Here is a 13,492-nt window from a genome sequence, read left to right as displayed (position 1 = left end):
CCAATAATGCCCCTTGCCGACTATACTACCACATGGCGAAACGCCCCAGGATGGGGGCATTATTAACCGTTACCACTGGTCTCATCAATGACTAATGATGACTAATATGAGTTTCTAAGGTTTTCTTAAAATATAGTTTTAATGATCCTACCTTATATCCATATTTATACATAATAAATAACTAACTAGTTACGTCATTTATCACTTGTCATGTATATATGAATACAAGATATTTTTCTTGTCTCCTATTTCACCAATTAGTATATTAAAGTCAATCATATTTGATCTCAAAATATCATTTTATAATTCATAAATTTTTATTAATATCTAATATTTTATTTATTAAACCCGATCAACTTGGATATGGTTTCTAGAAAACGTGAAAACTTACACGTACGTTTAGATTCTTGTATCAATTCGTAATAATTGTTCATTTTGCTCTAAAGATAATCTTAAGAACTCAATTCATCTGTAATGAATATATTCTAACAGTTTAAGGAGGTGACATTATCAGAATATCATCAGAATTTCAATGACATTATCAGAATGTCCAGATATAGTGCATAAAAGTTATATGGCATAAATCCGAACAGCAGTACCATTTGATATGTAGTATCAACCAATATTCATATTAAAAACTAGGATATTAAAACTAACATCTCATACCTGCAATCCTGTTAATACTATGCAAAAGTAGACACCTTCGAACATCATTGCCTGCAAAAACTAGGATATTAAAAATTGTTTGGCATAGGAAAAAAATTAGGATACAAGGCAATAAAGTTTAATGATTACCCCTTTCCTGGCATCACGGTCCATTTTCCTGCTCTCTTGCAAGCCTAATACAGTTTTGCTTGTAGATATCCAATTGTTCCCTTAGTGTGATATCTGGAATGGGGATCGTTAAGACCCCATTAACAAAAACAATAGCAGGCAGCCCGGTAATCTATTCGCAAAGACAATAAAAGAAGAATAATAAGCCAACACCTTTGCCAATATGTATACGTGAAACAGAAAAATAAGATTTGCAAAGACAATAAAAGAAGAATAATAAGTCAACACCTTTGCAAAGACGATACGTGAAACAGATAAATAAGTCAAAAACTTTACGTTTTCAATCGCTTTGCAAAAAACCAGGTCCTCGCTTGCGAGAAGCATGGGGGTTGTTGCTTTGAGCTTAATAAGGCCAGCGCTACACATTCGAGGCTGTCAACAATATGCTCTTCGTGCACACAATCTAGATAAGGATAATGTTGTGGAAGACCTTGAACCGCCAACTGGTTATAGACGCACCTGCAGGAGTAAACAAACAATGAGTTATTAATATGTTAAAAAAAAAGCAAAGGAAAGGTTGTTTTATTAACTTGTAGTAAACATTTGGACACCCGAGACCTTAAACTGGACCATAAGCATCACTAGTAATTTTGAATGTTCCGTATTGTGTTTTGACGTTTGAAAGGTGCGAAACTGGAACAAACGGGTCAAAACAGCAAGATATGAAGAACTTGCAACAGCTACCGTAAGTTACGGTAGCTGCCGTAACTTACGGTAGCGACTGAAGTTGTTACGCTGGTTTTATATTGCCTTACGGCAGCCCCTGAATGCCCAGTGGCTACCGTAGTTTACGGTGGCTACCGTAAGCTACAGTAGCGCCCAGTATTTTTGTTGAATTTTGCATACTTTTAGTTAATCGAATCCGTTCTTTTGAGCGTAGTTTCGATTATGCTAATTTCTAAGAACTCTAATACTAATGTTTGTTAAAAAAATTTAGTTTTTAGGTAATGCAAGCACATGGATGATGGTCAAGTCAATGCTTATAAACCGAACACATTCAAGATCTCATTCCGCAACTTTTGTCCTTATTAGTTATTAGTAAAACTTATGTAAATGATGGAATACTTATGTATCCAAATGTTGTTTTAAATGTTTGTTAATACTCGTAAGAATTAAGCTAAGGATAATGTAAATGTTTTGGCTTGACGTTAATAATAAATATTCTTATCTTGTCGATAAGAATCTATATTTCTAATAGTAGAGTGTTACACGGTCTCCACTTGGAGAAGACGCCCAAGGACGGTCCCATCGAGCAGAAGAGTCGAGATGGATCGATACTTGTACCCCAGCCTATCGCGGTAAAAGTCCACTGCTTCGCCAATGGACATACCCTGAAATCAACAGAAGAACGTGATTAATTAACACGTCTAACAGAATCAAGCATATAAAATTCTAAACCTAAAACAAATAATGTATATGTAATCAGAGATTCGACTCGAGCATGACTCGAGCATGAAGTTTTAGGTAACAGAATCAATAACGAGCATATACCGTTCTAAACCTAAAATAAATCGAGCGCATGGAATCAATAGCGAGCAGCATAAGAATCAATAGCGCACGAAATCAATAGCAAGCAGCATAAATTTCAAAATCTAACAGAAGAACGTGGTTAAATAACAATTCTAAGAGAATCGCACATCGGAATCGAGCATTTAACGGTCAAAACCAAAAACAGCCGAGCATGAAGGAATCAATAACACATCGAGCATATAACATTCTAAACCTAAAACAAATAACGTATATGTAATCTGAGATTCGACTCAAGTATGAAGTTTTAGGTAACAGAATCAATAACGAGCATATAACGTTCAAAACCTAAAATAAATCGAGCGCACGGAATCAATAGCGAGCAGCATAAGAATCAATAGCGCACGGAATCAATAGCAAGCAGCATAAATTTCAAAATCTAACAGAAGAACATGATTAAATAACACTTCTAAAAGAATCGCACATCGGAATCGAGCATTTAACGGTCAAAAGCTAAAACAGCCGAGCACGAAGGAATCAAGAACACATCGAGCATATAACATTCTAAACCTAAAACAAATAACATATATGTAATCAGAGATTTACACATCGAGCATATAACATTCTAAACCTAAAACAAATAACATATATGTAATCAGAGATTCTAAACCTAAAATAAATCGAGCACACGGAATCAATAGCGAGCAGAATAAATTTCAAAATCTAACAGAAGAACGTGATTAAATAATACTTCTAAGAGAATCGCACATCGGAATCGAGCATTTAAGGGTCAAAACCTAAAACAACCGAGCATGAAGGAATCAATAACACATCGAGCATATAACATTCTAAACCTAAAACAAATAACGTATATGTAATCAGAGATTCTAAACCTAAAATAAATCGAGCACACGGAATCAATAGCGAGCAGAATAATTTCAAAATCTAACAGAAGAACGTGATTAAATAATACTTCTAAGAGAATCGCACATCGGAATCGAGCATTTAAGGGTCAAAACCTAAAACAACTGAGCATGAAGGAATCAATAACACATCGAGCATATAACATTCTATGCCTAAAACAAATAACGTATATGTAATCAGAGATTCAACTCGAGCATGAAGTTTCAGGTAACAGAATCAGTAACGAGCATATAACATTCTAAACCTAAAATAAATCGAGCGCACGGAATCAATAGCGAGCAGCATAAGAATCAATAGCGCACGGAATCAATAGCAAGCAGCATAAATTTCAAAATCTAACAGAAGAACGTGATTAAATAACACTTCTAAGAGAATCGCACATCGGAATTGAGCATTTAATCGTCAAAACCTAAAACAGCCGAGCATGAAGGAATCAATAACACATCGAGTATATGACATTCTAAACTAAAACAAATAACGTATATGTAATCAGAGATTCTAAACCTAAAATAAATCGAGCGCACGGAATCAATAACGAGCAGCATAAATTTCAAAATCTAATAGAAGAACGTGATTAAATAACACTTCTAAGAGAATCTCGCATCGGAATCGAGCATTTAACGGTCAAAACCTAAAACAGCCGAGTATGAAGGAATCAATAACACATCGAGCATATAACATTCTAAACCTAAAACAAATAACGTATATGTAATCAGAGATTCGACTCGAGCATGAAGTTTTAGGTAAAAAAATCAATAACGAGCATATAACATTCTAAACCTAAAATAAATCGAGCACGAGGAACCAATAGCAAGCAGCATAAGAATCAATAGCGCACGAAATCAATAGCGAGCAGCACAAATTTCAAAATCTAACAGAAGAACGTGATTAAATAACACTTCTAAGAGAATCGCACATCGGAATCAAACAAATATAAAACAAACAGAATCAATAACACTATTTAGAACAATCGCAGCAGGTACAGAAGTATAATTCTAGCATGAAACGAGCTAAAAGTTGAAGAAAACGTACCAGATTCGCCATTGTGACAGAAAAAACCCTTGCAGTTATAGTTGATAAGCTACTGGCCATATTCTTTTGATAATCTCAAAAGGTCCAACATACCTCTTTTAACGAATCTGACCACTCATTTCCATGGAGAAACTTTTAACAATACCTTATCTCCAACTTAAAATTCCAATGGTTTTCTCTGTTATCTGCATAACTTTTTTGACGATCTCGTGCTGTTTTTAGTCTTTCCTTGACTTGAATAATTTTGTCCATGGTTTCTTGCACTATCTCTGGTCCAGATAGTTGTTTTTTTTCCAATTTCTGCCCAACATACTGGAGTTCGGCACTTTCGTCCATAAAGTGCTTCAAAAAGTACAGCATTAATGTTGGTATGATAACTGTTATTGTAGAAAAATTATATTAATGGTAAATGATCATCCCAATTTCTTCTGAAATCAATTACACATGCTCTAAGCATATCTTCCATGGTCTGAATTGTCCTTTCGTTTTGTCCGTCCGTTTGAGGAGGGTAAGCTGTGCTCAGATTCAACCTGGTACCCATTGCTTTTTGGAAACTTGTCCAAAAATGATATGTAAAATGGCTATCCCTATCTGATACAATAGATAAAGAATTTCATGTAATGAAAGTATTTCATTTACATATAACTTGGCTAACTGTTACATACTGAAAGTTTCCTTCATAGGTAAGAAACAAGCAGATTTGATTAATTTGTCTACAATCACCCAGATTGTATCATTACCTTTTCGTGTCTTGGGTAATTTGGTAACAAAATCCATTGTTATCAATTCCCATTTCCATATTGGCAATTCTAATTGCTGTAATAACCCTGAGTGTTTCTGATGTTCAGTTTTAACCTGCGAACAGGTAAGACATTTAGCAACATAGGTTGCTATATCATTTTCATTCTTATCCACCAGAAATTCCTTTTAAGTCTTGATACATCTTATCACTACCGGGATGTATCGTATACTTAGACTTATGGGCTTCTTCTAATATTTTGTGGCGTAGGTTTCTTGGTGTCAATCTTCACCACTTGGATACTATCTCCCATGCTAACACTAACTTCGTCTAGTATAGGAACCTAGGACCCATAAACTGACGTGTCCGACACCCAGTAAGTGATATATAATATACTAACATACCTTCATTTTCAACCTAGGACAAGTATAACTTCATTTTCACAAGTGCCAGGGTACAAAGTTTTTTACCAGGTTGCATAAAAGTCAACCAACACGAGCTTCTCAGCCATTTGAAGTAAATCATCCAGGGACGAAAATGTTTGCTTCTTTGCTGCAACCTGATACGTCATCAGTCAGCCGTTAATTTTTATTTTTTTTAAAGATACTAAACTATACAACCACCAGTCACAGCAAAGAAACAAGGCATGCATTGTCACCAAGTCCCCAAGTTTTCATATTTTTTTTCTCCTTTCTAAGTAGACCTGGCAAACGGGTTGGGTCGGGTCGGGTCGGGTCATGGGTCAAAACGGGTTCAGGTCAAAGCGGGTTCGGGTCAAAACGGGTCAATTAAAAAGGGTTGTTTTGTTTCGGGTCGGAACAGGTTCAGGTTGAAACGGGTCCGGGTCAGAACAGGTTTCGGGTCGGGTTTAAATCATCAAAACGGAAACAAATAATAGTCAAAATCAAATTAAAAATAACCTAACCAGTAGACAAAATAACTTCTCAGAAATAGAGCACCGAAACTCCTGTACGAACCGCAAATCGATGTCGTTGAACTTTCAAACCCTAACGAAGATGATGAAGAATTAATCTACCCGTGTTTCTATTCAAACCCTAACGAAGAAGATGAATTAATCTTCTAATTTAAACCCGAATTATTGAAGATGATGTTCACTGACATTCAGTGTTAAACCTGCTCCATTGAAGATGAATAGATGATGTTTCTTCAGTCTTCTTCACAGTTCACCCGTGGTTTTTCTATTCAAACCCTAATGACCCGTATGACCCGTGCTTTTAATTATCTATTTACTAAGTTGTATAGTCAGTCTTGATGGAGTTGAGAATATAATGACTTTTGATTATTTCAAGAAGTAATACACACATCCAAACACAACATAAAAATTCACTAAACGCCGACTCAATTTATAACCGAAATATGATTAAAATCAGGAAACCTTAAGCAATTACAGATTTAACCTATTAACCTGCCCTATTATTAGCTAATATTTGTCAACCCTAATAATGCAAAAACTTTGCAGTCTAATTAAAAGAATTTATAATACTATAATCAAAAGTAACAAAAGCAGAATTGGAACCTAGATACGATGAAACAAACAATAATAATAATAATAATAATAATAATAATAATAATAATAATAATCAAATTTTACCTATTAGCATTATCACATTCCCCAAATTGACCCATATTTCACATAATGGGAATGTTGGTGACATGAATATATAAACTCAATTGAACAGAATTTAAAAAAAAATATCGTCTTTAGAGACAGAGCTAAAAGACCTCCTTGACCACCAAATCGAGCCTCAAGTATGCTGCTGATATAGAGATCTTGTGATGCAGTTAAAAACAGATAGTGCAAAGAAACGGTCTCAATTACTTGAAAACACGTGCAAATAAAAATCATTAGAATAAAAAAGATTAACATGCATAAATGCTCATTCATTGTAAGATGGAAGGAAATTTCACCAAGTAAAGTATGTTGTGTTTTGGGGCCTATATGATGAAAGTATATGTTTATTAGTTGTATTTTGATATATCAATATGAAGGCAACTGACAGAATGTTGTTAGTACATACAAAAAACTAAAAAAACAGCTATCATGTCATACTCGGTTAATATGTTGTGGTTATTTTCAAGCCAATCGAGTAAGGTTTTTATCAATCAATCAACAACACGAAAAGAACCATACAAATGAATGAGCCAAACTCAAGCATATAATATTCAAGATGTATAAGCCGAACCCGAGCTTACATATAGATATCCCTTTGCTTAGCTATTCAAGCTTAATTTTGAATTTATTACGAGCTATCTAGTCTAGTTTGCAGCCTTAGTCTCATCAGTTCGCATATCAAAACCTGAATTTATTGTGCTAAAACTGGCACTTGAATCACATATCAAAACCTGAATTAAAGCTAAGCATATGGGTTCTCAGTCAGACCTACAATAAAAAATAAATTCACAACCAATTTGAACAAATACTGAAAAATACCAATTTGTAGATGTAAAAAAGGATATTTAAGTAAAAAAAACCAAGTGTTTTGATAGCAACTCTTCAAAGCAGGTTCACAGGAGAGATTGATGACTCAAATACCGTAACTTGGAATTCATGGATTTTTCTAGGGTTCCTCTCCAAAATAAATTAAAACTCCAGTTGAATGGATTTTTTGAACAGATTAAAAAGAAATATACCTGATTGAATCGCCAAAAAAATATACTTGATCGATTGAACGGGGATTTGAACAAAAAGAAGCGATCTGAAGAGCCATTCGGTGAAGAAACGATTCACAAGGTAGGTAAGTAGGTGGGTGGAGCCATTCGATCTAGGGTTTGATTGATGATACTACCCACCCCCGATGGATCGGGGAGTTTAGTTTGGTTGGGCCAGGCCGCCAGGGCCTAGTAACAATATTTAAGTGGAGTCTTTTCTTTATTTTCTTACCTATATATTATTTTTTATCTGTTTTTAAATCGGGGAGTTTAGTTTGGTTGGGCCAGGTCTGCGGTTCGTTTTGGAGCTGCGGGTCTCTCTGGAAGCAGCCTCTTTATCCCTAGGGATAGAGGCAAGGTCTTTCTACATCCCACCCTCCCCAGACCCTATAAGTAACTTTGCTATTTGTGTGATTTACTGGGTATGGTTGTTGTTGTTGTTTTTAAATCGGTTATTATCACATTTACATGATCAAGATATGGGTAAATGGTGATTATCTTGATGTTTTAATCACCTTTCTTTTTGTCTTTGGTTATTTTTCATCATCGTTGCAAGAAAACTGTATGACGATTTGGTGTTTATGTGAGTTATCTAGATACATATAATAACAACTTTATAACGAACAGAGAATGTGTTTACATATTTTAAACAGTAAACTTCTGTTTTGCTCCCTGTGGTTTAGTCACTTTAACGGTTTTGCCCCAAACCTTTAAAAATAGTCCCTGATCTATGAAGCCCTTCATGATTTTGCTCCTCGCCCTAAACGTCATCTATTTTAAATGTTAAAGCCTATCACGTGCAAAACACCTGATGGGCAATTATGTCTTTTCCCAACCCATATTAATGAATTACCTTTTAAAACCCTAACGTTTAAAATAGATGACGTTTAGGGGCGGGGAGTAAAATCATGAAGGGCTTCATAGATGAGGGAGTAAAATTGATGTTTTTAAAGATTTGGGGCAAAACCGTTAAAGTGACCAAACCATAGGGAGCAAAATGGAAGTTTACTCTATTTTAAATTATGATCTCACTAATCTTGAAAGCTATACTTGAGTATTCTAAGACGGAATACAGCTTTAAAAGCCCAACGAATATATTTGAGGTGCACACACTAACATTTGGAATTGCAGCATAGCAATTTTACAAGTTGGGTGTTAATTTTGTACCGTCAAGTGTTAGGACCGGAACTGATGCAATCACGCACACACGCAAACAATAAAAGTATAGAAAACATAACACAGTAGATTTACGTTGTTGGGTCAAAGTTTTACAAAGGCCTTGCCATCTCTTAATAATTACTAGATTATGGTTTACAACTTTGGGAAAAATCAACGTTAACCTGCCAATTTAATAAGTTTCTGATCGATGATGCGAGTTAGGAACCTTGAAGTAGAAGAAAGCACTGGTGGATTGCAGAGCAATTTACCCAACAAGAGAATCTTGAAAGCCATGGGACAGGACAAAATCGTGAAGGACGTCTTAGTAATGCAAAAGGTAGATTTTTAACCTCCTTTTTCAATAGCAATAAAATTCTTTCTTTATCTTTTCTTTTTGTTCTGCACCTGGGCCAAACCAAAACTTTATGATTGTCCATTTACAATACATTTGCACGCATTGCCGTGAAGTTATCTTATCCGGAAGCAGATGGTTTTGCAGCCATTGCAAAAAGTTTCAACTGTGTTCTAGGTAAATACGCTCTTTGATCTTTAAATTTTTTTTTCTAAATAAGTTTTTTTTTTTGTTTGGCATTCTGAAAGAGCATCGTGTCTGTCTTCATTGCAGATGTTTTAGTTCCGATAAGAAAATTTCCGAGAGTAAACTGCACGCATGTCATTCTAGTGAAAAAAAATCAACTCTCTGAGGTTGTGGTGAATGATGTGACTCTTGATACCAAGGATACAAATGATGTGCTTGTGAACAGTTTCTTCGAGACCCGTGATGCGTTTTTAGACAAATGCCAGAAATCTCATTTTCAGTTTGATACACTTTCGCATGCCAAATATTCATCTATGATGATTTTATACCATCTAATCTACAAGCCGGTAATTAAACCTACATGCACTACTTGCCATTCTGATGTCATGGTTGAGCTATGTTGGCATTGTGACACCTGTACTAAGTATTATATTTGTGAATCATGCTACAAAATGAGAAACGGTGCGTATCATCCCCACAGTTTAAATCCACCTTCAACGGATTTCGAATACGGGTCCAAAAGTCAACTTCTTCAAATGCTAATAATGCTTTTCTACATTTATCGCAGATAACGTTGGTGTTGGATACGTTAATGCATGCCTCTGAATGTGATCGGATACCATGTGCTTATAAAGAATGTAATACTATGAGAAGACTTTTTTTACCATGCTGCTAGATGCAGCGTCAAAGTTCGCGGTGGTTGCAAATATTGTCAACGAGTATGGATGATACTAAAGAAGCACTCACAAATATGTACAGATTCTGATTGCAAAATACCTCGCTGCATGTAAGCTGTGCCAAAAATGTAGTTTCAGATTAAGAATAGTGTCTATATTATGGTTATTTATTTATTTTTTTTAATTTTTTTCAGGGATATAAAGAAGCATAAGGAGATGCTTGCAGCGGGGTCTGCAGATCAGCAAGTTACAATGAATGATCAGCAGGAAGTGGCTGCTGTGGTTCCTGTTGGATAGCTTAATGTAAAGGAAATATAGAGTTATGCGACTAACTTGGATAGATCTTGTTGTTTTGTAGAGTGATAGGTTGATAGCCTGAGATTGAGAAAAAAACACAGAGAGGAAGAGAGGGAAAACCCAATTCAAGCTTAGTTGTTAGCTTGAGGGCTGTTCACTTTATTAACTGCTAATAACAACTCTAACTACCAAGTTTACAGCAGACCCTATACATTTGACTTATTACAATTCCAGTCCTTTTCCTAACATCTGATCTAACAACTGTTCTAACATCACATTTGTTCTCTCCTAACATCTGTTCTAACATCACATCTGTTCTAACATCTGTTCTATTATGTAACAATACCCCCTCCTTAGCAATATTTTTGTCCTCAAAAAGTAAAATCAGGGAACCTAGTTTGCATATTTTCCAAAAATTCCCAAGAGGCTTTAGTCATGGGCAACCCTTCCCAATGAACCAAAATCTTCATAGCTGCTTTGTTTCCTCTTTTAACCACTTGCCTGTCTAACACTGCTCTAGGCTGCAAAACAAATCTTGGACCTTGTGGTAAGTCAGCAGTAGGTGTTATTGACCCATGGGCCTTCTTGAGTAAAGATACATGAAATGTATGGTGAATTTGAGCAGTATCTGGCAGGTCCAACTGATAGGCTACCTTGCCAATTCTTTGAAGAATCAGAAATGGCCCAAAATACTTAGGTGATAACTTCCTGTTATGATGAGCCTTTAAGGAATTTTGAGCAAAGGGGTGAAGTTTAACATAGACCCATTCACCCACCTGGAATTCTCTATCAGTTCTGTGAGCATCAGAAAGCTGCTTCATTCTGTTTCTTGCAGAGTTTAAATGCATTTTTAGTTTCTGTATCATGGCTTCCCTTTCTTTATGCAATTCCTCCACAGCAGCTATAGGGGTATCACCAGGTATATAGGGAATATGAAGGTTTGGTTTGATTCCAAACAAGGCTTCATATGGAGACATTTTAATGGAGGAGTGCCAAGAAGTATTATACCACCACTGAGCAAGAGGCACCCATTTGATCCATGTTAGAGGAGCATCCATACACATGCTTCTTAGGTAGGCTTCTAAACATCTGTTCAATACCTCTGTCTGCCCATCAGACTGAGGATGATAGGCTAAGGACATTGCCAGTTTTACCCCTTGTAACTTCATAAATTCCTGCCAAAAAGCACTCAGAAACACTGGGTCTCTGTCAGATACAATAGTGTCAGGATTCCCATGGATCTTAAAGACATTATCTAAAAACACATTGGCAACTTTAGCAGCTGTATAGGGATGGCTTAAAAGTATGAAATGACCATACTTAGTAAACCTATCCACTACCACCATAATTGTGTCTTTACCCTGGATTTTAGGCAATCCAGAAATGAAATCCATTGAGATATCACTGAAGATGGTTTTAGGAACTGGTAAAGGTTGTAATAGCCCAGGATAAGCAACTGTTTCATACTTAGCTCTCTGACAAACTGAGCATTCTTTCACAAATCTTTGCACCTCTTTGAAACAGCCTTTCCAATAGAATAGTTCCTTGATTCTTATGGTGGTAGGATTTACCCCTGAATGACCCCCCATAGGAGATGAATGATAAAGGGTAATAATGTCTTTTCTCAATTCCTTATCATCAGCAATTAACAGTTTATTCTTCCTTTTCGACATTTTCCCATCCCAAGTTTTATTTTTTATAACTATTCCCTGTTGCAACTTGTTAATCAAGTCTTTGGTAATGGGATCTTTTTGCCATGATTCTTGAATCCTTTGTCACACCCCGAAATATCAGAGCATTGGCGTGACTGGACTGGTATCTTCATTGCACAGCGGAAGCATATAATCTAAGACTTCTAGAAATTGAACGCCGCTAAGTACTCGACTCCACATGGTTCTCCTATTCCAACCGTGCCATGATTTCTGATAAGTAACCTGAGAAAGAAACATGCGAAAAATCAACATAAAGTTGAGCGAGTTCATAGTTTGCTTGTAAAAGATTTAAAATAAATCTTTTTGAATGACCGGTTTTTGTGGAATTGTTGAATGTTTAAATACTTGAGTGTTTAAAATACTTGAATGTTTAAATACTTGAATGTTTAAATACTTGAATGAAAACATGGTATGTAACTTGTAGAATGTATAAATGTTTGAATGTAACTTGTAAAACGTATCTGTAACTAAGTACTATGAATGTTTGAGATCGCTAGTGGTTTGCAAGGCCACTAACATGTGTCACGACATAGGAAGCCACCAAACCTAGGCATTTTTGTCACCTTGACTGAGACACAGAAGCACTCATTGGTAGAAGTAGGCCAAGAGTGGGGTTGCCTGAAACCCATTAGATCTAACCTTTTGTTCCGCGGTCTGAATGTATACGTTGATTAATGGCGCTTATGGTACCCTATTCGGGACATGATCTAGAATGTTTCTCTTGAATGTTTTTGTACTCCATCACACCATTTGTAAACATTGTAACATTTGTATCTTGTAAACTCTTGTATTTGTATTTTTCCGTAGTTTAGAAAACTAGAACTCGTGTGTATGCATTCTTCGAAAAATATGCTTGTTTTGAAAAACCGGTATAAAAACATAAGCTTTTCATAAACCATTTGTGTCAGTTAAAACTTGCTTGTAAAATGGTTTAAATATATGTAATCCTTGTATGCTTTGTAAAAAGTGCATGTCTTTCCACCCCGAAAACATTTTGAAAAAAATGTAAAACAGTTAAAAAGTGGGGTTATGAACTCACCTGAATATTCCTGTGCAAAGCTAGCTAATTTACGACTTCTTGATGTCGTTTCCAAGGCTCGACTTGCTAGCGTGCATTCTAAAGTATTCCTAACACGGAATATCTAATAAGTTTCAAATAATGTGGTAACTAATCTACGTGTTACCGAGCTCTACCGAATCGTTGATCGAACGATTTGACGGTAAATAGTTAACTTAATGAAAATGACTAAGTTAAATTGCCGCGAGAAGTCGTTTGAGTATGTAGGAATATTCGTATGAAAGTATTGTATAATAAGCTTGTATTATAAATACATTGTGTCTTGTATATTTTGCCAAAATATATGTATATGTCGTTTCGGCGTTCATAATAAATATAAGAGTTATATTTATTTTATGAAAACTTCATCGAGTCGTTGCATGTTTA

General features: G+C 35.6%; 1 protein-coding gene across 4 annotated transcripts; it reads right to left on the bottom strand.

Moving 5' to 3' along the window:
- Positions 1-416: 416 nt before the first annotated feature.
- On the bottom strand, positions 417-7,875 carry LOC110904254. 4 transcript variants are annotated; one of them, XR_004879467.1, is made up of 6 exons: positions 7,649-7,875; positions 4,258-5,555; positions 2,044-2,165; positions 1,063-1,293; positions 796-946; positions 417-717 (listed from the first exon to the last, which is right to left on the bottom strand). XR_004879467.1 is itself a non-coding variant. In XM_035983310.1 (4 exons), exons 2-4 carry the CDS (start codon positions 4,315-4,317, stop codon positions 1,107-1,109), a joined length of 369 nt encoding a protein of 122 aa, XP_035839203.1. In that variant the 5' UTR covers positions 4,318-5,555; positions 7,649-7,875; the 3' UTR covers positions 963-1,106. The 4 variants fall into 4 exon arrangements, 1 of the variants encoding a protein (XP_035839203.1); XR_004879468.1 differs by having other exon boundaries at positions 1,111-1,293; XR_002572454.1 differs by lacking the exon at positions 4,258-5,555 and having other exon boundaries at positions 7,649-7,853.
- Positions 7,876-13,492: the final 5,617 nt, after the last annotated feature.

The sequence above is a fragment of the Helianthus annuus genome, chromosome 14, assembly GCF_002127325.2.
Source record: "Helianthus annuus cultivar XRQ/B chromosome 14, HanXRQr2.0-SUNRISE, whole genome shotgun sequence".
In the NCBI taxonomy this organism is placed as follows: Eukaryota; Viridiplantae; Streptophyta; class Magnoliopsida; order Asterales; family Asteraceae; genus Helianthus; species Helianthus annuus.
The sequence above is the reverse complement of the archived record's forward strand: the minus strand, read 5'-3'. Positions and strand labels throughout refer to the sequence as shown.